This window comes from Lampetra fluviatilis, chromosome 8, assembly GCF_964198595.1.
Source record: "Lampetra fluviatilis chromosome 8, kcLamFluv1.1, whole genome shotgun sequence".
In the NCBI taxonomy this organism is placed as follows: domain Eukaryota; kingdom Metazoa; phylum Chordata; class Hyperoartia; order Petromyzontiformes; family Petromyzontidae; genus Lampetra; species Lampetra fluviatilis.
Genome location: NC_136282.1, coordinates 11033842 through 11061407, shown reverse-complemented (window position 1 = coordinate 11061407; position 27566 = coordinate 11033842). Strand labels below are relative to the sequence as shown.

The following is a 27566-nucleotide window of genomic DNA, read 5'->3' as shown; positions in this document are numbered from 1 at the left end:
GGGGGTGGGGGGGCTTGGACTGGTTCAAATGTGTATCGCCAATGCCAATGTTGGGCTGTGAGCTGCAATCGAACTCGTGTCGCTGGGTGTGTAGCGCAGTGCGCTAACCACCGCACAACGACCGATCCCCACTATTAAGACATCACACAAGAAGACGCATGCTTTTAAAACTAAAAAAAGAAATACTTTTAATGTACATATACATCATTGGAGTACATAGGGACAAAAACAAAACATTAAAAACTATGTTGAAATATTTATTAAACGACACCTCTATATAACATCCAGACGAACGTGGCGGCTTGTTTTATACGTTTAAAAAAAATTGGAGTAACTAAATTAAATCCTACACGTACCACGAAAAGCGATCACAAATTCTAATGCTCACAAAAGTAATCATTTCACGTGAAGTACAAATGTAACGAGACCGTGGGGAATTACAGTTGGACCACAAGTAATGAAATGTGTGCAGACCGCATGAAATGTTAAGCACGGTTCAGAGATATCTATCAAAAGAAAAGTACCAACGTTTCTCGGCAGTCGACTCAACAGCATCCGTGAACATAAATAACTGAAGCCGAACCTGATTTTGACTAGGTATGTAATTATTCACCCCCCCCACCTCTCCCTCCCCCTTCCCCCAAACCTCCAGCAACTTGATGAATTGTCAGGAATCCGTTTCACAATTCAATTCAAGAATAGATTGTTCTCGTTTGTACTGTTTTGTTTGCCCCATTAGTCTAACTTTAACAATGGTACACATCACTTGCACGTCATAAATGCTAGATAGATGGTTTTCACACACGAGTCAATGCTTGTGTTGAGCTTAATACAGTATTCTCTCGTTAGTCATTAATTTGCTATCCGCGATTTTGGCTATCTGCACATTGAAACTCTACACGACTGCATCGCAGAGAGAGATAAAGAAAGTGATGAGATGATTCAGTGATGAGCGATAAAGTGATGAGAGAGAATGCAATGCGAGAAAGTGATAAGATAAAGTTAAGATGTGTTTTCGTCGGCCAATATCATCCGCAAATATATTCACGAGCACCTCCGGAAAGTATCCCTCGTGAATAGCGAGGGGATACTGTAATCGATATTAATCGGTGAAGAGTTGCAAACCTACATGTCTAAAGAATGAACGTTTTGAAACTCATCTTGAACCACACAAGAGGCCAGGAGCTCTAGACGAGCCTATACCCACTCCGTACACGTTTTTGCGGTTGCGCTGGAAAATAGCGATCTAGCGTGTCGCTCCGCACGATGTCCGAGGTTTCTGTTCATTTGCCGACAAGCTTCTTTCCGGAACTTAATTCCCCGAAGAAGCTTCCAGCACGTTGAGCGAAATGTCGTAACACCGTGCCGAACACGACGTGCCAAATTCTAGATTTGAAGCTTTCGTGACTGCAAGGATTCATATTCTTAGGTTTTTTCGGTAAAGTCATGTAGGTAAAAAAAATTAAAATTAATAAAAGTAAAATAAAATACAAATAAAAAAAGCCTCCAAAACGTCGTGATTTTTTATTTTATTTTACTTTTATTAATTTTCTTTTTTTTACCTACGTGACTTTACCGAAAAAACCTAAGAATACGACGTGCCAAAACCAACCAGAGACACCACATCGGAGAGCCCACCCCCCCCCCCGCCGCCGCCACGCACGTGGTCATCGGGAACGGGGGAACGGGGCCACGCGACGTCACGGCGCTTCGCCGGATCCCACGTGCAGCGCCGACATGCCGTCGGCGACCTGCTGATCCTCCGCCTTCTTCCTTGGCGTCTCCCTGGGAGCCTTCTGCGGTGGGAATGCGCCCAGCCCCCGGTGCGAGCTCATCGCCACATCCTTGTGCCCTGCAGGAGGACAGAAATTCGCGGCATGTTAGCAGTTGTTGGCCAAAGTCCATAAGTTAACAATAAGTCACTTGATATCTGTTACATATCCAAGCTTGACCAAATTAACTGCCCACAAAGAGTGTAGTTGTTTGTGTAAAGTACAAGTATCCTTTTTTTGTATTTAGATGTTCACGTATCCGACCTTTGTTGCATATCCCCAGCGGGTCAGATATGTGACGTTTTACTGTATTAACCCATGAGAGCCTCACCGAGTCTCAAACCTCCTTTCTTTTGTCTCCTATTTTTGTTCATATTTGAATGTATGAATGTATGCTGAATTTATTTCGCACCGTACGTAGCCAACCGTTCTAATCGGAGGTGTGGTGGAAGGACAACAAACTAAACATTTCTACGAGAGGGCAATGCTCAAACATCCCTACAGATAGCTCGCTGCAGAGATAGGTCTTTACATTAAACTTTTTGTAATAAATATGAATCCGGTACGTAATGTAAAAAGATAAAACATTTACGGGTCTTGACGGGGAGGATATAATAGAATGTGATGCTTTAGTGGCCACAAATTTTTTATTTTATTTCACATTCAAAGCAGTGCAGCTCTTTTATACAAATTATACCGAACCATACAGGGCAATCCATTTTGAATAGATACCTCAGCTAAACCAATAAAGATACACCATAGGGAAAAAAAAATTTCAAATCCTCTTCACCAATCTCACACTCTCAATAAAATGTTAACCTTCTTAAGTGCAACCCGCCTTTTGAGTGTGAAAAAACCGAGAGGGTCATTGGATATCAGCGGAGCATCTATAAATAGATCACCACCATGCGAGAGAGAGGAAGAGTACGTCCACCGGGGAGACGGAGCGATGAAATCAACGTACGACCACGATGGGGTGGCCTCGGCAGATTGGCGAGGCCATCATCCAGCAGTGGATTGACCGTGGTTAACGACGACGATGATGATGATGATGAATAAACTGGTGGGATTCATCTTCTTGGTTCTTTCGGTAAAGTCACGTAGAAGGAAAATAATAAAATAATAAAAATAAACCAATCAAATAATTCTCACGACGTTTCGGCCACAACGCGAGCAGCCGTCCTCAGGTGGAGAACAGGTCTGTCGAGAAGACAGAGAGTCGAGAAGACAGAGTCTCGACAGACCTGTTCTCCACCTGAGGACGGCTGCTTGCGTTGTGGCCGAAACGTCGTGAGAATGATTTTATTATGTTTTATTTTTATTATTTTATTACTTTCATTCTACCTGACTTTACCGAAAGAACCAAGAAGATGAATCCCTGCAGTCACGAAAGCTTTAAATCGAAATTTTATTATGTTTTATTTTTATTATTTATTATTTCCATTCTACCTGACTTTACCGAAAGAAGCAAGAAGATGAATCCCTGCAGTCACGAAAGAAGCTTTAAATCGAAACTGGTGGGACTCCACGGCCACTCACCCGGCTGGATGGGGCGTAGAAGCCCGATCTGGCGTTCCTGCTCCATCACGCGCTCCCGCCAGCTCTTGGCATTGCCGCGAGCATTCTCCAGCCGCGTGGAGGCCAGCTGAAAAACCACAACCCCCCCCCACCCCCCCGAACGCCATGGTTAATGGCAATATTTGCTTTCAGATGAGGACACACCAAAATAGCTTCAATGCTACACTCTGGCTTGATAAATAAAGCAACCTAAATGGCATTGATGAGACTAATGGGTTCCTAATAAAGGTGTAAAGAAAACCCTCATCAGTGCATCTGTAATTGCTGTGCAAATGATGTCGGCTGGGTATCTGCTGTAACTGTGTTCATTCCTTGATTTGAGTAAATTCCCTTCAGTATAATATAAGCTTGAAAAGTATAAATTAGATTGGCAAGAGTACATTTTGCTATTTAAAAATGATATTGGCAAGAGTACATTTTGCTATTTTTTACCTAAAGATCTTGTCTCTTGTATCGTCTAAGTGTGGAGAATGAATGTACATTCTATTGCATGTCAAGCGCTCTGAGATTTCCCTACGAATGTGAAGCGCTCTGTATAAATGAAGATTGATCGATTACATTCCTGTAAGGACACACCAAACACAGCAGCACACCTACAATTGCTACAAAAAAAACCTGTGGTTATGTACATCTTTTCTGCAATTATGCTAAAGTTGTCATGCCATTCGATGAAGAAATGTAAATTCGGAACTCAGAGAACAGTGGATAACTCCATATTAGAGAATGGTCTGCAGAAGGATACACTCTAGAACTACGTCTCAGATTCTGTCAAATGATCTCTTATCCACTCTTAATAGTGCTATACTTTGTACCATGTGCAAAGACACTTTCATTCTCAGAGCTTGTATATTTGCCAAATTTCGTGAAAACCCAAATATGTTTTTTTTTATAGTCATTGTCAGTGGTTCTTTGCTTTACCTTTCCTGCAGTCTTTACACCCGTTTGGCTCTCAACCGTAATTTTTTTTTATAATGTTAATAAATACATATGGTTTGATTAAACAAAGTAGTTGTACTTACGTGCCCGTACTTAATTTGTGTTTCGATGATTTACCTCCTAAAAAAATGTGGCCATGTCTCGCACCTCCAGAAAGAGCATCTTGCACGCCCAGGGGGTGCGTGCACCCCAGATTAAGAACCACTGGACATTGGTAACCTGGCTGAGACAGGTGGCTGAAACCCAAATTAAATTCCCGGAGCAGTGCCCCTCAGAGCACCGCCCGCCCATTGAGCCACCCGGCCCACTTCCAAGGTGGTCCGTTTCATAAACCGCTTTTACGAATCGCTTCAAGGTGGCTAAAATCCACTTCGGATTCAGTCAGAAGCCTATTTCCCGAGCAGAGCCCATTGAGCTACGCAGCGCTCGTTTCCAGGGTGCGACTCGGGCCAGGAGACAACAGCGGCGTCTGAAGTCAGACAAAAGCGGCGACTGGCAGCTAAATCGCCTTGGGAGGGCGCGGGGAATCGGTGCGAGCGACGGCACGCACCTCGTACTTCTCCACGGCTTCGCGTCGGTCTTGCTCCAGCTGCTCCAGATGCACGACCACCGAGCGTAGCGCCAGCTCCGTGTCGTTGCGCTCCTGCTCGAGCACCCGCCGCTCCTCGCGCGCCTCCACGATGAGCTGCGTCTGCTCCTGCCTCAGCTGCTCCAGCTCACGCCGCTTCAACCCCTCCTCCTCGAGCAGCCTGTGTGCAGGTGTTCGTGCGTCTATTTCAAAAGCTGCCCTGGTCGGCAATACGACGACCCGCGCGTGCGGGCAACGCGACGATCGCCACGCTGCCGGTTACGCGATCGCCATCCGCCGGACCTGGCCTGGTGCAATCGCGCCTGTTCCTGCTCCAGCTTGGCACGTTTCTCCACCTCCAGCGCGGCGCACAGCTGGTCGTACATCTCCTCCAGCTCGCGGATGCGCCTCTGGTAGTAATGCGATTCGGCCGTCTTCTGCGCGATCTGCTCCTCCATGTCGACGCGCGCCTGTTCGTACGAGAGATGGGGGTGGGGGGGGGAGGGCCAGCGTTGGTTTCGTCACTCGTCACCCCACCGTAGGAAAGAAGGGGATTGTTGTGTCTCCGTACCGCTCCGTGCACAATGGGGAGTTGTTTCTTTTCTCTCCATAGCTATGGCCAAGTCATTGAGAACAGCAGCTGAGATGCACACTTGAATTTCTCACTAAAGTCCATTCATTTTCACTATTACTTAAACACACATCAACTCGTGGCAATTTAATATATGTCCATGGACATTTGCATGAACATGTACAGCCTGTTTGTCAATCCACCACCCATGAGGGCCTCCCCATGCCCTGTAGGTCGTGGGGGATATTTGACCATATTTCACCACGTCAGTACAGGGTGGCGACTGTGGGGTGCATCGACGTTAGATCATGGTACAGTATAACAAATCATTTCACTGTACTGTCCTCTGCTGACAACGCAGTCCCACAGCAGCCTATGCGACTCCTGTTTTGTACATGGTGGTTGCCGATGCAAAACATTATCCAGGCCAAATCCGGCTTAGCTGCAGGGATTATGTGAACCAATCGCATACAACTAATGCAAATAACTGATTCTGTATCGTAAGCCAAGAATTGCTGTATCATTACTCGGCATATAACAATTCACCCTCGCAACGATTTGTGATCCTAGGGGGTCATGGTTAAATTTAGGAATCTCCTTTTCATAATCAACGATTTTTGGGTTTAGATCGCGTTATTTATAAATGTGTCGTAACCCTCCACCACCCGACACGGCCAATCAGTAAAAAAGTGTCACGTTGACAAAAGACAAATAGTTCACTGCTTTAGCCCACCGGTGTGTTGAAGCGTGAAACCACAACATTTACAATTTGAGTACGACGTTTCGCTGGTAATTGCATCCAGCATCATCGGGCAATTCGCCAGAATGGTGAGGCTCTGCTGTGTCTCCCGTTCTTATATAGAGCAGCAGCAGGGTGACGTCATCATTAACTCATCAGGTGCAAAGATTTGAGGGGGGGTTATTGTAATTATATACTTGATTAGTAATAAGGCTATTGTTGCGATGCGAGTTGTAGATTAGTAATCATTTGGAATGTGTTCTATTGTGATTATGCTACATTAATAATCAGTTAGTGCTTGTTTCCCTTATAAGGAATTGTAATGCATCTTATTTAATAATACGCGATCTAAACCCAAAAATCGTTGATTATGAACAATATTGGTCGCGAAAGCCTACGTGTTGAATCTCCTTTTGTTGTTTTATATTTATCATCTTATTTACATTGTTTATTACTTGTCTGGTTTCTACCATATACTGTTTTATTTATCAATCATTAGCCTAAAGGCAACAGTTGCACATCACTTGCATATAATTTGTAAAAAAAAAATCGAAAAGATTTAATTCTCACAAGCACAGCTCTGCCGCACGCATTGCAAGCGTAAAACTTCATTCAACCAACAAATCGACGCATCAATACATGTCCGCTGTCTCTTCTAGCACGGCGCTGGCAACTCTATGATGTATGTTGAACTTCTTTTGCACAGTACGTAGCCAACCGTGCTTATCGGAGGTACAGGGGAAGGACAACAAACTAAACACAAAAAGCAGTTCTAAAGAAATTCGTTTTCAATCTAGATGATGATTTAAAAGTGCATAGCTCCCAGTGGCTTCTTAATATCAGAAGGAAGAGCGTTCCAGACGGCCACAGAAGCGACGCGCGATGCTGTGACCACCGTCTTTGTTCGACAACTGCCACGGGCAGAGCGAGGCCGTGAATTAAGTGAACGGCACAAACCAGTTTCTCGCGCTCCAGCTCCCGCTTGAAGTGCTCCTGCATCTCCTCTTGCGAGCGCATCCGCTTGCTCTCCGCCTGCGTCGCACGCTCCTCCGCCTCTAGTCGCTCCTGCCACCCGTCGCGCACGCGCGTGGCGGTATGGATTTAGTCCGTGTTTTTAAAAATGTTGTTTATGCATGTACGTTGAACGTCTTTCGCACCGTACATTTTCCAACCGTGCTCATTGGAGGCGCGAAAATGTCTCATCATCGACAACAGTCTGCAACTCCTTCCGTCTTAGTCTGTGGATTTCATCGAGTCTAATTGGTTCCTTGCAGTTAAGAAATATCAGTGTGAGGGGCATGCGATTTTTACCCCCGCAACATCATCAGATCAACCAATCGGTGAACTAAGTAAACATTTGTTATATACACATACTGTACAATCAATTACCTATATGGACTTCCTCCGTACACTGCCATCATCTATAATGATGTTCATAAAATCCCTTTAAGTGACCTATTATCCACGGTAGCGGCAATGTAAGGAGACCCTTGCAGAGACGGAAGCGACTTAGTTCACAAAAATTAGCAACACATTGTTGCCAGGTCGAAAATATTCCCCCTTTGAGTACCTGAAAAATTTGGCTAAGATGCTTAAAGTGATACATAAATATCGTTTGAGGGCCATCGTGGAGCACCAGGCCTCAAATCTGCTGTGGGCCGTTGTGAGATGACGTCAAGGGCCGTAAGTTTCACAACCCCTTCAACAAGCGAGGCCGCCCCCCCCCCCCCGTCGCGGCACTATGAGGTCCCCCTCCACCTGCTCAAGTCGCATCAGCTCGCGCTGCCTGTTCTCCTGCTGCTGCTGCATGCGGTACAGCTCCTCGCGCTCCGCTTGCTTGTAGGCGCGCTCCTCGTGCCGCCGCTGCCTCTGCTCATGCGCCACCGAGCGCTTGCCCTCCTGCTGCATCCGCAGGGTGAGCTGGATCACTGCGGGTGGCATCCGACGCACGTCCGAAAATTAAGAGGTCAGCTGTGAATATTGGCATAGCACGGTTAGCATTGCTCTCCCGTACAATTGTTTCCACATCTTTGTAGTCCGGCGTGCCTGGGCATACCCGGCTCATGGGCCGTGGTGCTATTGCACAGCCTACACACTCAATAGTTCCGAAACTTGCTTTGAGTCATTGAAAACATTGGTCCAGAAGACAAAAAGGCTGCTGCACTGCTATGTCATTTCATTTATGTTTTTCACAGTTAGACAGAAACTCCGAAGTAAATTGTTGTTTTGATAATGAGTAGAGTTAGCGTTCCCTTGTTTATTTACCTCTGAAGTATCTAAAGTCAAGTCAAGTACATCTTCTTGGTTCTTTCGGTAAAGTCACGTAGAAGGGAAATAATAAAATAATAAAAATAAAACGTAACTAAATAATTCTCACGACGTTTCGGCCACAACGCAAGCAGCCGTCCTCAGGTGAAGAACAGGTCTGTCGGAAAGACAGCATCTGAATCACAGACCTATTCTTCACCTGAAGACGGCTGCTTGCGTTGTGGCCGAAACGTCGTGAGAATTATTTTATTATGTTTTATTTTTATTATTTTATTATTTCCCTTCTACGTGACTTTACCGAAAGAACCAAGAAGATGAATCCCTGCAGTCATAAAAGCTTTAAATCGAAATTCAAGTCAAGTATTTTCATTTAAATTATTTATTTGGATATTTTTTTTTCATGTTGTACCTGCAAGCCACTCTTGTCGCCTGCGAGCATCCTCGACCCCAACGTCAAAAGATTTGTCCGGGCACTTGATGACAAAAAAACATCTCCTTCCATCTCGTTCTGGGAGGACCTAAAAAAACCCCACAAACACAAAGGAAGTGCACTGTAAGCAATACTACCACAGTACACGGGTGTTTATTTTACATCGTTTTCAAGGTGGCAAAAAAGTAAAAAAACACATTGAGATAAAAACAGCAAAGGAATTTTTTTTTAACAAAGTTCAGCACAGACTGACTAGATGGACTGTTTCATTTCTACTGTGTTCAACAACCACCACACTATACTGTGTTCAACCTCCGCACTGTCGGTCAAATTACATTTCCTCTTCTTTCCTCGCACGACTCGAATTTTGAACTCCCTCCAATCATCTCTTTTCTCGAGTTCTCAGAACCTTACTAATTTTAAGAAACATGTCATCGTTTTTGAGCAAAGTGTTTTGGACCTTTGCTCAGAAACTACAATTTAAAAAAAACACTTGACCAGTAGCCATATCTGCACCACAAAAGGTATGCTGCTGCTGCTGCCTGCTGCACATTTTATTTTGTATTACCTTAAAGCAACTGGGCAGTTCAACCTCTATAGGCACCAGTCCTTCCCCTTTGGGCCCCATTCCTTCCTGGTAAGGCCCTGCCTCTTTCTCTTTGGGCTCTGCTCCTTTCCTTTTTAGGCCCTGCCCCTTCTTTGAGCCCCGCCTCACTCTGCTTAGGCTCCTCCCCTCCCCAGACACAGGATTGGACTTGTGGTTGGTGTTGTGAAAGGGTGAGGGGGGGGGGCAGTGTCTGTATGCAGCAGAAGGCAGTGGTGGGCGAGGATAGAAGAGGTTGGAATGGGGTGGGCTTCGTGATGACCAGCTAAATTCCCTCTCCCAGCGGTACATTCGTAGATTAGGCAGGGTTGTGTTTTATGTCAGCGTGTTGCCATTACCTCGACAGAGCAGCCCTTTTCTAGGACGACCTCCCCTTTCTTGTCCTTCATGTCCTCGGCAGTATAGTAAGACAGGATATTGTTCCGCAGTATGAACCACCGCTCGTTCCAGTTCTTCCTCTTGTGCCCCTTCTTAAACAAGTAACCCTTGATGGAAACGGACACAGGATGCAACATGTTTAAACGTGCTGGACTGTGAACATATAAGTGTACTTTTATTTTACTCTATAAACACCTTCATTTGCTTAGGTGCAGCCAAGGGGAAACCACAAAAAAATTGGAACATGTGAACAAATTAAACTGCGGCGGTATAACGTGAATTAGTGTGCTGAAAATAACAAGGGATGGATTCAAGAGGGATGCGCGTATGGATAGATCCTTCACAAAGCTTCCCCTTTGACCAGCTCACATATGGCACGCAAAAATTGTTCCAAACATTTTTGTGTTTAAAGTCAAAGACGAATGTGGTTATGTGGCTCAGAGGCCAGAGCACTGTGGCCAACGCTGCTCAGTTCCTGCGGTCAAAACCAGGCATTCACCGGTTATTAAACAGAGTCAAGTATACGAAGAATTTATGGTCTCAACCTATTCGTTATTACTGCATCAATAAAATAAGCATTGTATTAACTACACAGCTATGAATTCAGCGTGATAGCATGCCAGTTCATCTTAATAACAATATTACAACAACAAAAAAGGCAGCACCTTTTTGGTGATGTTAAGGACCAGCTCGTTGTAAACATCATCTATCGCCAAGGCGATGGAGGGGAAGTCGAGACCAGCTGGCAGGGGGCTCTGAAAGAGGCGGATGAGCTGCCAGGCTGAAATGCCGGACTCTTCCAGGGTCTCATTCTTGCCGACCAATTCTTCGAAGTCCTGCGACCTCCAGTCCAGCCCAATAGCTTCTGCCAGCTTCTTCATCAGGTAGTCCACCTAGTTGCATAGGAGCGGGAGAATCGACAGGGTCCTTCCGTAACTGCGCATACACAATCACCTGCGTGTGGAGCTCCGAGTAGACGGGGAGCAACGTCGTACATTGTGCCGTCCAACACGTGAGATGACAATACGCTTCCGCAGATATGAAAATATGGGTGAATTAAATCTTTCCTATTGTGCTTTTGCACAAAAGGACCTCAGACTGCAAGTATTTTATTGTTTCATTATCACACACGTTGATTAAAGGGTTTAATGGGAGGGGGTGTAAAAGATCAGTTGTTATTCTGTTCAGAGTTTGTTGTTGTTGTTGTCGTTGAAATGAACTTATATGTAACCCCATTCCAGTTCTGTAACCTTGCACAAATATTTCTTGCCTCATGCAATCATTCTTCAGTCAACAGATTTTCCATGGGGACAAGATGTTCTCTGGGTTTCAAAAAGAATGTAAAAATATAAACAATGTATTGTGACAACCGTAGCTTGTGGAACAAACATTCATTTGTGCCAAGAAATACCCTTTCACAAAAATGTCCTTATCCATCATTTATGTGCAGATACACAGTGTAGTGTATTAGACTGACAAAACGTCACAGAAACAGTTCTTAACCTATATAGAAGCAATATTTGCCCATGCTCAACTACGTGCTTATGCTGAATACTCTCCCTCCCACTACCCCATCAAGTGGCATTGCTTGGCACGTTTAAAGTAAAAAGAAAATGGCTTTCGATAGTCCGTGTGCATCTGGGTGCAGATCAGACCATGTTAAAACTGCCACTGAAAATTCGATTAGGAGTATCAGCACATGTGCCAATCAGTTAAAGGGTTTTCTCCACTCCGTCACTTTCCATGGCAACATCACGTGTCGCGCTGAGGCCCGCACAGCGCCCAACCACAGGGAAAGAAAAAAAAACCCTCAGGACTAAGTCAGCAGCACAAAGAGCCTCAGTATAGTGCGACAAAAAACGCATTTACATTTTCCAGTGCTCTTTGTGAATATCGCACATACACACAAAAATAATTTTCATTCAAGTAATCTTTCTTCCACTATAGTGTGGTTGCATGGGTTGTAAAATTAAATGCTGTAACCTTCGAAACGTAGCTTTTTTTAATTTCAGTGACATATTTAGAAAAAGAGAGAGATGCCTCTAGTGGGTAAAATGGCAAAGTAGGTTGGCGACTTTTCTGTGCCAAGTTTGGGTATGTGTGGGTGTTTTATGCGTGGTCTGGTTTATTACCACGCACGAAAGTAAAGTGACAAAAAGTAAATTAAAAAATCCTTTCTTAATAATAACAGTTTTATTTTATACAGCACCATCCATTCAAATGACAGGCATGTAAAACGACAGACCAGCAATATGATAGCTGCAAAACCACTGCCAACAATTGCCCAAGCTCTGTGATCCTATTGGTCAACTCCAGAATTTCAAAGCACTGCTGGATGAAGGCCTTCCTATGCCATCTTAGTCATGATGGTTGTTTGACTTCACCAGCTGTACAGTGCGGATTGGTGAAGGGAAGACCCCAGGAGTGGTTCAGATGTCACTCACCACTCACGTTAACCGAGCACAGGAATCTAACTCAGGTGACCAGGTTGATAGTGCAGTGTGCATACAACTGTGTCATCGCTACGTAACTGTCACTTCATTATGAATCGTTCATTATCCTTTTTTGCGATTCTCATCTTATTTTCACTAAATCTCCATAATATCCGCAGCAAGGCCAAATCACATTTAGGAAAAACATATACTGTATATATAAAAAGAAAAATATTATATTCTATTCCTGAATGTCTTTTTTTTTCTTTAATCTCTTAAGTGGATATTTGCGGTGTGGCGCGAGCGTGCCCCCGTCCCTCCCACCTCCTCGGCAACGATGACGAGAGGATACGACTCCTCCGACAGGAAGTTGAAGAGGCACCACAGGTGGAAGGCCTGCTTGTCGTCCAGACGGCTGTTACGCCGCTCCTCCACGGGGTAATTCTTCTTGGCGCTGATCATCCAGCACACCTCGTCAAACTGGCTTTTGTCGAACGTGTCAGGCTTCACCTAGGAAAGGCCGCGCGGCGTGCAGACAACGTTGCAGTGAGAACAGTGGTCATTTTGTGCAGTAGATGAAATTCGAGATCAAAATATCGTCATGGGCAAAGCTGGTGATGCCTCCACACCCAGGCAATGCTTTTTACCCTCTGCCAGACACAAGTGGGCAATGAGAAATACCAAACATGGTAATTGGCTATATACTGGGCTTAATTGTTCACTTGATATGTTTCATAAATGCTGCTAGGCTGGCTTGGAGTATGGATTATAGGCAAGGAAAGGTACGAAAGAATGCAATTCCCAACTAATGTGAAGCAACCCATGACTTAGCAGGAACAGGTAAGGTGAACCTCAGGCAGCAAGAACGCACATTGAACTGTGCTTAAATTCATTAATGTATTTTGAAAAGGTACCGTGTTCAGCGCCGTTGTTTCCTGTTACATTCTTAACAAGCCGACCATTAAATGCTGTCGAACACAAATGCGCAGTCCCGTTGCGAACAGCGAACACACTGCTGGAATTAGGCCGGTCACGGAGGATTGTTTTTCCACTGCTTGATGACCATGCTGGCCAATGTGGATTGGTGAAGAGTTGGGGGGAGAGACACTAAGACCGGTTTTGGATATAACTCGCTACTGATGTCGGCAAACGGTCGGGAATCGAACTCGGCCGACCAATGTCGTAGTACATCTGCAAACTACGGCACTTCCTGCCCCACCCAAAATACCGTTAATAGCACACGTGACATACACAGACCTTTTGTTTGTCAGCAGCTAGGCGAGGGCCTATCGTCATGGGGGTTGTTTGACCACGCGTCACCATGTTAGTCGTTGCGGATTGAAGGCATGGGGGGGCATCGTTCAGTATCACTATTCAATCTTACATAGCAAATAAAAATTCATGTTTTTTTATGTTTTCCTCAGAGTTCGCAACAGATACACAATGTTTACAATGCGGAAATGTAGCCGACGCTGCAATATTTTGGGGCAACGCGCAATCAGATACAAACTCACAAAAACTAACGGCTACGTAAAAATCCCACACTACGTGTAGCGGTCAAAGCGATGAATTATTTGCATTTTTTCTTTACCTCCGCTCAATTCAAACGGAGCTCACACTTTATCAGCCAAAGGCACCACACGTGCTTTTTCCATGCTGGGAGTGGAGGAAGATGCAAGATTACACATCTGCGTGTGCCATGCCTCTCTGCGGTGCACTGTGCAGCTGTGAGTTATAGGCAATGTTGATTATTAACGGCGATATGGAATGGAAAACCCACATTTTTTACAAGACACCTGCGGAGTTCCGTGTTGCCACTCCAACACAGATGACACAGCTCGGAACCGTCATGCAATCATTTACACGCGATAGATTAACTGGGGAGAAAAACCCCACAAAAAATGCTGCCACCACAGAAGAAAACTGTATGCCTGATATTCTAAAGCCTGCTGTGTGTAGAAAAGGGTAAGCAGATGCAATTTTTTTAAAAGCCATTTCAAACGTGACATTTGTGCATGACTTGCATGCGTCCTACACCAATAAAAAAACAACCCACGTGCAGGCACAAGAAACCTGAAGTTAAGCATTAGCCTTTGCAGCCATTTCTGTGAAATGCTTTCACAGAAGAAAAAGGTTGATCCACCAGAATCTGTAACACTAAGAGATACGATGCCACTCGGATTTTGCTAGCCATCTAAATTCTGCGGCATCTCACGATTCTGGAAGGAAAACAGTACCTTTTCCCCAGTATCACCATACTCGCAATTTGATTAACTATCACGATTCTGGCTTGGGATTTGAAGCTAGAATTGTTTGTAAATCTAGGAGAGGCTCTTGTATTATATCAAAGGTCATGCTAACCCAATGCATGTAAAATAAATAAATGTAAAATAATCGATGAACACGTACACGACTCGATGCATGTATTATGAAATTTAAAAGAGAAATTTATGCATTGTTTACACCGCCAAATTTTCAGATACTCCAGTATCCCATTATACTGCTTGTATGAATCTATAAGTCAACAGCTGTTATGAGTACTTTGTAATATGCGACCACATGTTTGGTAATTTATCAATCAACCAGTGTTGTAAATTAAAAAAAGGGTATCACCAATATAACTCAAGCTGTGATGTCAATTTCCTTTCCACAAAAATGTTAAGCACACGTGACTGGACATCCCTAGGGGAAGGCGATTTTCCGCATGACCTCTGCAAAAACATTTGCGATGACTAAACCGTAGCTTCCTTCCGTCCCACTGGCGATGTCTGCTGACTAACAAGAAAGATGAGTATGGCACTAGATTTCCCGTTCAATTACATTCAACCAAGACGACTGAAAATAAATATTTCAATGCATTGGGTCTAAAGCCAAGGTCAGCATATAGAATAACATTCACTTTTTCTTTTTAAATCAAAAGCAGAGTGGAGCTACATATTCAAACTGAACAAGGATTCACCCAAATTGCCCCCCAATAGTAATTGCCTCCTGCAGGATTTTAGCAGTCGGCATACCCCAACACCGCCTTCCTCTTTATGTGGGTTGATGAAGGGGGGCGTTGGGAGGATTCTCTTGAAAGTGGAATTAATAGTCCAGGCACGTATATGTGGAGAGCTGCTCGCATTTGTGAGCGGTCCAACTGGGCGGTGGGGTCAATCACGAAGCAAAGCAAAAGAAAAGCGTCGCTCTCTGTGCCCGTTTTAACAATTCAACGTTTAGCTGGGCACGAAGCGCCAGAGGTTTGCAACTCCTGCTCTGGGCAAAATAAGGTGAAACTAAAGTGTGGGGAAGAAAAATAAATTTCATGAAGCTGGACTCATGTAGGCCAGAAATCAGGGTTCGCTGAAAAGGCTCCCGAAATGTTGAATATTTAAGCGTAGTAGAATATGGTGTGTGTGCACTACCAATTCTAAGCGCTTTAATATTCTGTTGTTAGGGATTCATTTAAACGTATACAAACACAATTTTAAATAATCGGTTATATGTTAAGTATTACTTAAATGTATTCTTTGGGTCTTTCGGTAAAGTCATGTAGAGATAGGTTCAAAGAAAATAACAACCTATCTACGTGACTTTACAGAAAGACCCAAAGAATATGAATTCCTGCAGTCATGAAAGCTTTAAGTCAAGATTTATTACTTAAATGTGTTTGGTATTACTTGTGTGATTAAACCTTGGAATTAAGCATTCATTATTTGCAGTATGTCAGACATCCCATGTAACGGGAAGGGCTCACGCAACAATTAGTCCAGAATCGAGATGTATTACCGGGCCAGGCAGATGAATCAGCAGTGGAGAAAGCGGCTCGTGATCACAAGGTTGAAAATTGCTATCCCTCTAGAGTGAATAAAATTAGGACCACTTTGCAGATAAATCAACAGTGATTGTCTGATGAGATAGACTTGGACCCATCACAGAAATCTAGAATTCCCACCACTGCCTCAGGGCTGTACACAGGAGATGAGCACCGCCTCAATGCTCATATCAGCAGGAGATTGCTTTGATTTTTGACCTCCTCTTTATGTTGAACTTATTTTGCAACGTACATAGCCAACCGTGCGGGGGATACAAACAGCATACACCTGCAGGACTCGGGGAGTGGGAGGGAGTGGGTAGCGGCTCTTACCTTGTCCAGGATGTAGGTGTTGAGGTATGGCATGTATCCATGGCTCGATACAGGGCCCTGGTCGTCGTCTCTGAAGTGCTCCTCCAGCGCCACGGGGTCGTGCGGCACATGCAGCACCGTGCACAGGTTGTGCGACAGCACCTGCGTGGCACAACGGCGGTACAGGAGACCGCAACCGTTCATCACGCTCGTCACAACACCGGTGCGCATCGCCAGTGTTGGAACACGCTTGAAGCGGACTTCTTTCCCAATTTTGTTTCATCGTAGGGCCTGCAGGTTGGTCCATTAAAAAGGGATTCTGCTACGGCGCAATGAACTTGCAATTCCAGAGGTCACCGTGTTCGATTCAATCTCCCGGAGATGTCTGGCTAGCTTTAAAAAGTGGGCCAAATACTCTGTAGAGGGGCTCTCTAGAGAGCCCTCCAGTGGAGTCCCTTTCACCAGCAGTGAGTGGCATGAGCAAGCCATTAGAGGGATGCACATTTACATTTTTACTTTTTGCTGTGGTTCACACACTGCCTTATGAACCTGGCCACCCAAGTTTGAATCCCGGTCACGGCTAACATCAGTGGCAAGTGGTATCTGAACCGGTCCTGGGTGCCGCCCCCCTACACCAACCGTCACTGAGCAGTGTGATGTATGGTCAAACAACCCTTATAAGCAACATGGTTGTGGGGAGGCCTGATAGTGGATTCACGATGATTTTCAGAAACATTTGTAGCTCAATTCAAGTATTTGTCAAATATTCTGTTCGGTAGACACGATCCTTCGTGTCTGTTTTGATGCGTTTTGCCATTTTGTTCAGAACTTGGCCCTTGAAATTTTGGTCAAGTTTAAGCAATTCATACTTACAAGCCAACTGCTGAAAGACACGAAATGACGCCAGGGCTTGTTACATGTCAGTCATTGTGCCTCCCCAAAGTTCAAAGTCTACCATTGCTACCAATCAATAGACGCGTTCTACGTAGTATCATTGGGACAATGTTTTTTTATTTTAAAAAATTGGGAGTGTGATAAGATGAACAGTGGGCCTATGCGAGAATTGCCATTTTAGCACAACAGCACTAAAATTGCAGTTCAATAACGCAGATAAAAGTCCAGGGTAAGCAGCGAATTGTCAGGTTGAGTAATCAATAAACAGACTTAGGAAAGGGGTTTCTGTAATGGCTGCGGAGTGGATATTACAAAAAGCCACTTGTGCAAAAACCTAATCACAAGACGATTGAAAGAAGAACTTCAAGTCATTGTGAGATTTTTACCCTTGGTTTCATTTGTAAAACCTGCCACGGCTATGGGGTTTTGGCACCGATGGACACCGCCGCACGCGGCAGTCAGTGCGACTGCACAACAGGAAAGCTGCTTCTGGTGAACGCAGCCAATTTCAGTACAACGCCTCTCCTATTTCCTCTCCAAGTTTTCCACAACTCCCACCCACTGCCTTCCCACAAAAAGATCAAATGAATCATGAAGCTGGGGGAAAGTCTCTGACGGCCCGTGCGCATTGGGTTTTTGCTTTGCAGGGTGTTACTACATTCATTGGCTACCACATTCTGATGAACTCCCCCCCCTCTCCTCCCCCCCTTCAACTTGCTTATAAGGGATTACATTTTGAATCATTGCTTCACTTGATGCAGCTAATCTGGCTGTGACGGTCCCACCTGATGACGGAGACTTGTGTTGCCTCCGAAACGTCGTGAAATTTTATTTTTATTTTTGTTTTGTTTTATTTTACTTTCATTACTTTTAATGTTTTACCTACGTGACTTTACCGAAAAAACCTGAGAATATGAATCATTGCAGTCACGAAAGCTTCAAATCTAGAATTAAAAAAAACCTGTTTTTACAGTCACACATTCTAGAACACACCCTTATCCGAGGCACCAATCATGAAAAGGCAAGACCACAAGGTATAAATCAACACACCGCAGGTTTAAACACATAATTCCACGTCATAAAAACGGCTCCCTTGGCCACCTGCCTGTACACAATTGCTGACTTATCGCAAACTTTACCAAAGGCCCAAAAAATACTTATCGCAAAAGATCGCATGGCAATTTCGTTGACAATATGAATACGTCTAACCTAGGGCAATCATTGAGTGTGAATTTGTTTCAAAACAATTCAAGGAGCAGAATAAGAGCAGGGTAGAGTGTATTCGGAACTTTGAGCATGATAGTGTGGCTTTGATTCAACGTACTTGGGGAGAGCTGTGCAGGTGGGTAAAGTAGTGTCATCATAGGTGTTCGCTAAAAGCACTATGTCCCAACAGTCCGTTGGCTATAGGAGAAAATATTTGCCTTTTGTCTGTTTGCTTAAAAAACCCACCCTCTCACCAGGAAACATTTATCAGTACTGTACTTTGTAATCTTATTATAATTAGTCAGTAAAACAACATGAGAGGCATACCTTGAACTTGGATGCTGTTCCCACATGCTCAGTCTGGCAATTGTCCCCTTAGATAGCCATCAAATCACAGACCTCCCTCGGGTTGCTCATACCCATCATTATTGATCCGTTCTCAAATCCACGTCTTTAGCTTTCAATTGATGAAATATAAAAATGTCAAGGGATGCCACTTAAATATTTTCGCATAGGTGCGGGGGTTTGGATTAGGCTTAGGAGATAAGGACTGCAGTGCCTAAGACTGCTTTATTCGCCCTGCATCTGTGGGGACAGTAGCCATATTTACATACCTGTCAATCCCTTATCAGCCCCTACCTTATTACAGCCCAATTCAGACCTTATTGGTCACCCCGTGCCCAGATAAATCTCAACGTTCATCCTACAAAGTCCCATCACAAGGGAGAAACACAAATAGACAAATAAAATGTTTGCCTATATTGAAACGGCTGTACGCCGTACGGACCTGAAAACTCAATTTCTCTGTACAAGAATACGTGGTAAACCGTATGGGTTGACAGGTACGTATTTATGTTTGTAACAATATCACAGCGCTGATTGACCAGAACTTGTTTTCTTGCAGTCAAGTGCACTGGTGGGTCAGATAAAAGTACAATGCTCCTCATTTTGCATTTATGATAATCACACGAACCTTTCTATTAAGCCAAAGACAGATTGACAAATAGCCACCACCATCACCACCCTCCATTATTGCTCGGATTGCCATCCATACAGAATGACTGTACCATGGACAGTACATGTTTTTAATATGAAACAAATAATTTGGTAATACTGCGTTTGGCAGCGGTGCAAGACAATAACAACTAAAACTGAACACATTCGTCAAAAACACTTCAAAGGAAAAATATATCAGTCACGTTTCAGGAACTGGCCATTCATAGCAAACAGAGACGCCACAGAGGATGAGAGTCGGAGACTGAACTTTGCAACTTGGGGCCTGAAATAAAAGTTAAAAAATGTTTCCTGATCAACCGTTTTTAAATTGGTCGATGAATAATTGTCTATTATTAACTAATTCAGTAACAGACACACTTCAATAACCAAACAGTATTTATACATTAACTCATTTTTGTTAAAAAGCTAAATTATTAAATGCTAATGGTATCTTGCGTGTACCAGTTTTCTCCAATGCAGTGGCAGCTACAGTGTTTGCACTTGCTGCAATAAACCAATCTAGATTTGAAGTTTTCGTGACTGCAGGGATCCATACTCTGGCAGCAATAAACCAGATTAGTGGAGGTACATGTAAATCTATGATGATGCTCTTTGGGTTGTTTTTATCGGTGCATCAGTCGATGTGAAGATACACGGTTTGTAACTTCTCCGATTACACGGAACGGTGCCTGATATGTCATTGCCGGCCTTTCGCATCGAGCCGTGTACTAGCAGCTCCCTGAGATTTGCGTTTCTGCGAAACGCACATAAAGCTGGTTTCTGATAAATGGTGGCAGTATTCGTGTCACGTCATGAGATATGACTTTTTTTTTAAATAGCCAGATGTGATTGGTGGTATGTCAGGGATAACTAGCACCCTGTTCTGTGTCTTTCCGTTAACTGGTGGCATAGTTCCTTTATGGTCCCCCTCGATAAGGCGCATTGGAAGGCAACGTCTACCACCTTTAAGAGTTAAAAAAAAACTATATTAAAACTATTTTTTATTTTACCAGGCCCACTGAGCTATAAATCTCTTATTCAGAAGCAACCTGGCCACAAATTATAGCTTAATGAAGTGGTTTATCATTCGGAAATTTATAGCAGCCAAATACACTCGAAACGCACGTTTCTAAACATGGAGGGAAAAACCAGAGGACCACGTGGAGATCATGTAAACGCCAAATGTACAGGCGTCAGGGTCGAGATCGAACCCACGACCTCCTGTATACCAGGCGAGGTCGTTTCTGAGCCAAGGTCTCAACATTAATGTTTACAACTCTTTAAATCGTTTGCGTGATTTTACGTCGTTTTTCAAAACACCTACGGTATTTGTCAGAATATATGATCTTAAAGTACAGTACAACAATTCTGTGGGTGGATCGTTGCCCATGTTGTGTTACATTCATATTTTAAACCCCGAATTATCATGTTTGTGTTGTACATAAACTGCACAGCCATAAAAATACATGGCCAGCCTATTGCAAACATTCGTGAGGTGCACAAAATACAATCCTGACTCTATAAGTGGCTTGAAATTTAACAATTTTAACTGTGCTGTGGCGAGTCATTTAAAATTAATAAAAAAGGGATCTTATTCACAGAAGTGCTTACTTGGACATTATTTTAAGGCAGGAGAAGTTTAAGTGTGGCCAATATTAGCCAATAAAGTACCTTAGGGAAATTAAGTTCTTCTAATAATTCATCGGATGTAAAAATTACTATGTCAGCAACTCTTGAGATGGTTCATGATTCCTACATTCATATATATGCCTTTGTTTCTCCAACAAAATTATTTGTACAATATCTGCAAATTTCACTGTGATAAGTCTCATTAAATCTCCATGTGTCTGTTCCATATCCATTATTAACACAGAATACAGAATGGCTGCAAAAAACTGGGCTGAGGATCAATTGGAGCAAACCAAAGGTCATGCACAAGTTCAACAAACAAAAGGGATATATCAGTATAGGATAACACAACAGAATGCAGTATTTTAGATGAAAGTAACACAAATTTGCCTAAAGAACATGTTTAACCAGTGCTTTGACATTGTCCAAAAACATGATCATTAACAAAATAAAATAAAGAATAGCATACGATGCACGCTTGGAATTACACAGAGGCAGAAAGAGGCGGTCCACATGAAAATTGTTTTTCAGAATCGTAAATGGGTGTGCGCGGGGCAGGTCACTAGCAGGGATGATGATGGCCGATGGTCCAAGTACAATGACGAAGTTGCAGCCAAAGAATGGAAACCACCAGAGATGAAAGAAAGGTCCACCCAAGTAGATGGAGCGTGAGTGAAACCAGCTTTGTGTGCAGGTGCCAAGGTAGATAACATCGCGAGTATGTGAGAGATGGCAGTGGCTTGATGATGATGATGATGGCAGTACAGTACTGTAAAACAGTGTCTCTACCGCTAATCTTCTTCTGAGCTGCATTCTTTCACATTGCGAAAAATGTACCGCCCAACGTTTCCAGCAATGGCCCAGGGGCAAGAAGGAACGTTTGAACAGCTATGAAAAAGTATCCAACTGTTGGTTGTATATTGGCAATATATCAATGCCATTCGGTCGTGCTTTTTGTTTTAGGTTTTTCAGTACATTGCCGCAACATGTCGTCAGCAGTGCCGAAGAAGAGCGGACAATATGATACACTGCAAGTGTCAACAAACGTATGAACCTTGTACTGTGGACCCTATGAATACTGCGTGTTACAAGTTAAATACTAAATATCCACGATAACAAAAAAAAGCCCGGCATGTTCTGGAATGTTAAACAACAGATTGGATAACAAAAATATTCTTAATATTTTCATTGGGAGAAAAACAACATTGAGGTTTCGGCCAACTGGCCTTCTTCAGGAAATAGTTTTAGATTATTGGAGGATGTTCATCTGTCCACGTATACTGTAAGACACTCACTGAAAATCTCAATACAGTGTTTCCTCAAGAAAGCCAGTCAACTGAAACGTCGACCCGTTCCTTTTGTGTCGGTCGAAGTAAAAAAATATAATCAACTAAAATAATATCTTGTGTTACGTGAAGCTATGGGACTTTATGATTTACACATCCGTTATTAACAGTGTTTGACCCCGTGATAAGAGTAACTGATGTTGCCAATGTGCGTTTTAACGAAACCAGAGCGTGTGTCGTGCCAAATTGTACACGTGTACACAGCAAGTTTGCCAATCCGCTGCTGGATAAGGTCCTCGCTGATGCATCACACTCACGCAGCATGGGTTGGCAATGGTGCTGAGCACTGGAGCTCAGAAGTAGAGTACAACAATGGATGTTGCAGCACTGCCCCTCTGCTGCCCACCACGTAGCCCCACGGCCAGCCCTCTATGAATGTTGACGATGTCAGTCTCCCACTATCCAAGCTCTAAACCCCTTGCTTAGCTTTCGAAATGTGACGCATTCCGAATGATTGGGTTCACAGGCGTACTCCACTTACTGCACTGTAATGCACTGGAATTTCGTTTAGGTGTATTTTGTGTCATTATCATATCAGGCTTGAAATCCCACAGTTCCTCAAACTATATTTAACAATGTTATTCCCATTCATAGAAAAACCATTCATTCATCTGCTTGGCACAACCCTCATATGACGACCTGTGAAGGCATGGTTATGTCACAAATCTGACTAAGGAGGCATCGAAGAAGTTTGGTTTACTTTTCGGTGGCAAGGGTCTTCATCTTTAACTCCGAACACGTATCACTGCTAGACGTTCGGCAAAGTAGGAATTCCTGTTGTGATATCTGGGGTGGAGGACCCAGGTTCCTACCTCACTACCGACGTTCATCATCATCTCTGTGGCCTCTCTATTTCTCATAAAAGGGCCAGTGCCCAAAAACGTTACCTATTATATATATTCTTTCTCTTTGGTTATTTCGGTAAAGTCACGTAGAAAGAAAACATAAATTGAATAACAGCATACGACGTTTCGATTGCAACACAAGCAATCATCATCAGGCACAAATGAAAGAGAAAACCCAGCAAACCCAGAAATATAATGCAACACAACACAGACAGTCTCTTTCATTTGTGCCTGATGATGATTGCTTGTGTTGCAATCGAAACGTCGTATGTTATAACTTAATAAATGTTTTCTTTCTACGTGACTTTACCAAAACAACCAAAGAGTAATTCCTGCAGTCACGAAAGCTCCAAATCAGGTTATATTCTTCCTCCTAAGGCAGTTTCATTGAAGAGTGTGTTCAGTTGTTGGCTTTTTTTGTGTGCCGTGACCCACTGCCAACGCTGTATCGCCAAGTGATGTTTCATTGTTCATTGATTGATGACCCGGTCAACTCCACCGATTCACTCCAGCCACTCGTTCACCAGCGGTCCCGGAAACATTCTTGTCGCTTCTAGATTTGAAGCTTTCGTGACTGCAAGGATTCATACTCTTAGTTCTTTCGGTAAAGTCACGTAGGTAAAAAATGAAATTAATAAAAATAAAACAATAAAAATCACGACGTTTCGGAGGCAACACAAGTCTCCGTCATCAGGTGGAACCGTCACAGCCAGATTTGCTGCATCAAGTGGGGCAAGGATTCAAGATGTAAGCCCTTAAAAGCAAGTTGAGGGTGGAGGAGAGGGGGGGGGCTCATCAGAATGTGGTAGCCAATGAATGGAATGTATCGCTACTTTCCATGGTTATATTCTGTTCCCGTGAACCTTCACGCATCGATTCCTCCCAGCCACGTTGAGGATTCGCTCTGCCAGACTGTTTCATCCCCATCCGCACTTTCCACCACCACCACCACACAACACTGTAAGGTCACTCACGCGTCTCTTTCTGGCACTTTGCTCGCACTAAACTCGCTTTGAAATTCACCGCCCACGGTCGATGTACCGGCACTCTGATAATAAATAACCTGCCCACCTCAAGATGCGTGTGAACTCTACTCTATTACCACCACTTTGATGGCACCGTTTGTTCCTGGCCGTTTGACGATTCGGGAATGTGGTGAGCAACTTCCGTGTTTATATATTGTTTATTTTGCCTACATTAAGCTCTGAAGAGCGCAGTTGAACTACTGGAAAGGTTACCGTACTTGCCTCTTATTAATACATAATACAAACTATGTATTAAACATCAAACCACCTCCTTGCCTATGCAGAATGATCGAATGAGACCGCGTGTTATCAAGCTCTGTCACAAAGATCCCCAATTATTTCGTCTTTGGCGGACTGTCGGGGCAAGGGCTGTTTGGCCGGCACCACGACCGGCCGCCTTTGTCTCCCTTCGTGGCGATGTTTACACATCACACCAGGTGCATTGCTCATTTAAGGCCGAGTCTATCTCGAGGAGGCACAGGACCTGTTTAGATATTCGTCACTGATATTGACCGTGAACGGGAATCAAACAGAGTAACCTGGCACGCACCAAAACGCTGATGCAGCCACAGTTTAAGTAAACTCAAATAAACTCCATAATACAAGCTATTTTTGGGTTATATCGCGTAAATATGTAAATGTGTCGTTAAACCCGCCACCACCCGACACAGCCAACTAGCAAGGGTTGTCACGTAAACAGAACGTGGCCAATTCGTCACTAGTACAGCACTAGTGTATAGTAGTGTAGTGTATAGTAGTGTAGTGTATAGTGTAGTGTATAGTCGTGTAGTGTATTGTATTGTGTATAGTAGTATAGTTTATAGTGTAGTGTATAGTGTAGTATACTAGTACAGCACTAGTGTATAGTAGTGTAGTGTATAGTGTAGTGTATAGTCGTGTAGTGTATTGTATTGTGTATAGTAGTATAGTTTATAGTGTAGTATAGTAGTACAGCACTAACCGGTGTGTTGGAGAGCCAAGCCACAACATTTACAATCCGAGTACGACGTTTCGCCAGCAATTACAACCAGCTTCATCAGGCGACAGCCAGATTTGTGGAGACGTCCACGTATTTATGTTCCGTTTACGTGACAACCCTTACTAATTGGTTGTGTCGGGTGGTGGCGGGTTTAACGACACATTATTATATTTACACGATCTAACCCAAAGAAAACTGTATTATGGATGATATTGGTCGCGAAAACCTACGTGTTAAACTCAAATAAACTCATCTTATCATCCGTTACCCGCCACTTTTATTTATCAATCCCAATTATCCGCTGTTCAGTGGAGTAAAATAGCGGATAATAAGCATCTGAGATGACAGTCTCCACCCAACAAGTCACCACGAATAGATTAAGAAACTTAAATTTCTATAGAACTGCGTTTTGAGTCCAGTTTGTTGTCCTTACCCCACGGCACATCCGATTAGCACGGTTGGCTACGTACGGTGCGAAAGAAGTCCAACATAAATACAATACACAAGAGGGGGGTGTTTTCTGTTATTTTACTTTTTCATTTCATTTAGTTGGTATAGCCCTGTGAGACATTCGGCTCTTGAATCGGGTGCAACCGCAACAAACAAAAAAATGAAATATGAAACAAGAAAACATCTTAAAGTGACTATGTGACTATGTGCAAACAGAAAATCCAGGAAAAGACAGCAAAATATTCCACGAAAAGCACCGTACACCAACTTGACTCGGGACCCCGTCTTTATTAACGAACGAATGGGTCCAAATTACGTGAAACTATTCAAGATTAACAAGTCGGAATGGGTGGTGGTGGTGGTTTTTGGCCACCAGGGGTACAAGACAATCCCCCAGGAAGTTTGACAACAAAGAAAGAAACAGGAAGTTTATCTCGCGACATTAATCGATTAATTACGTTCCACAAAACGTACACACGCACAGATATAAAACAACAACAACACAACAACAACATGGACTTACACGTGAAGGAAGCCCTTCAAGAGAATTACTTGGGCGACAAAGACCACGGGACAAAGTGCTGTGAGTGATCGCGTTCTTAACCGGGAGCCGTCACTGAACACGATGTCTGTGGCCATCGCCGCTCGCAGTCGCATTTGTCTCTCCCCCCAGTGCTGATATCGTACCCAATCGCAAAAGAAAAGTTCAGCAATTATAAGGCGAAGTTAAAGCAAAGACCGGGTTGTTGGTCGTGGCCGGGAATGGAACCTGTGTGGCTGCTGTATTAGCGGCGCTCTGTGTACACAGAATGCGACATTTCAGCAACAACAACAACAAACAAGGCAAGAGGGATGCCGTGTTAGTTACGAATCGCTTCAACACCGAGGACAACGCTAATCTGTCGCACAGACTTCATCAACATGGCACACGAGGCCTGAATGTATTGACCACAAACTTTCTTTTGCCGACATTAAGCTCTGAAGAGCGCAGTTGAATTACTGGAAAGGTTACCGTACTTGCCTCTTCTTAATAAATAATACAAACGAGGTATTAAACCTCAAACCACCTCCTTGCCTATGTAGATTGATCAAATGAGACCGCGTGTTATCAAACTCTGTCACAAAGATACCCGGTTTAGAGAACTCCACCGTGCTCTGCAAACACAAACGCCACTTAGAACAACCACGACGTTACAGACCAACAAAACAATAGTTACCGTACGCCAACCCTTGACCAAAATACACTTAAGAACACCACGAAGTGTACACACAAAGATACCCCCCCCCGTCCACACCACGATCTTGTGAGCCATCGTTACAAAAAGTTATCCGTGTCTCTCTCTCTCTCCACTCACCTTCAGCTGAGACTTGGACACCTTGTCATCTTGTGAGCCATTGTTACAAAAAGTTCTCACTCCATCTCTCTCTCTCCACTCACCTTCAGCTGAGACTTGGACACCTTTCCACTCTTCTCGGTGTCCAGGGCAGTGAAGGCATGCCACACGGATTTGAGCAGCTCGCTTCTCAACGCCATGCTTCGAGTTAGTGAGACGGGGTTTTTTAATTTTTATTAATTCCCCACTTGCCCCCCACCCTCCGCTTCCAACTCTCCTCCACCACGACTTGGCACTGTGTGGTGTGGCTGGCTGGATCAGTGGCTGGGCTTGTTTCCTTCACGTTTTGTCGCCCTGCCTCTCACTCATTCGCGTGTATCCGCCTCCCCCCCCATCTCCTCTCTCCACGGACCACGCTGTACGGCTGTAGCCACACGTGGCTCGGTGACTTTGTCACGGCTGCTTGACGCCAGGAGAGGGG

The 27566-nt window shown here is 43.9% G+C and overlaps 1 protein-coding gene across 1 annotated transcript; it reads right to left on the bottom strand.

The window, feature by feature from the left end:
* Positions 1-243: 243 nt before the first annotated feature.
* Positions 244-27513, bottom strand: LOC144933868 (switch-associated protein 70-like). Its single transcript, XM_078859111.1, has 12 exons — positions 27190-27513; positions 16403-16543; positions 12601-12786; positions 10510-10737; positions 9805-9951; positions 8842-8950; positions 7923-8092; positions 7122-7229; positions 5158-5324; positions 4837-5035; positions 3312-3417; positions 244-1852 (listed from the first exon to the last, which is right to left on the bottom strand). The coding sequence occupies exons 1-12, from the start codon at positions 27283-27285 to the stop codon at positions 1701-1703; spliced, it is 1809 nt and encodes a 602-aa protein (XP_078715237.1). The 5' UTR covers positions 27286-27513; the 3' UTR covers positions 244-1700.
* Between the last annotated feature and the right edge of the window lie 53 nt (positions 27514-27566).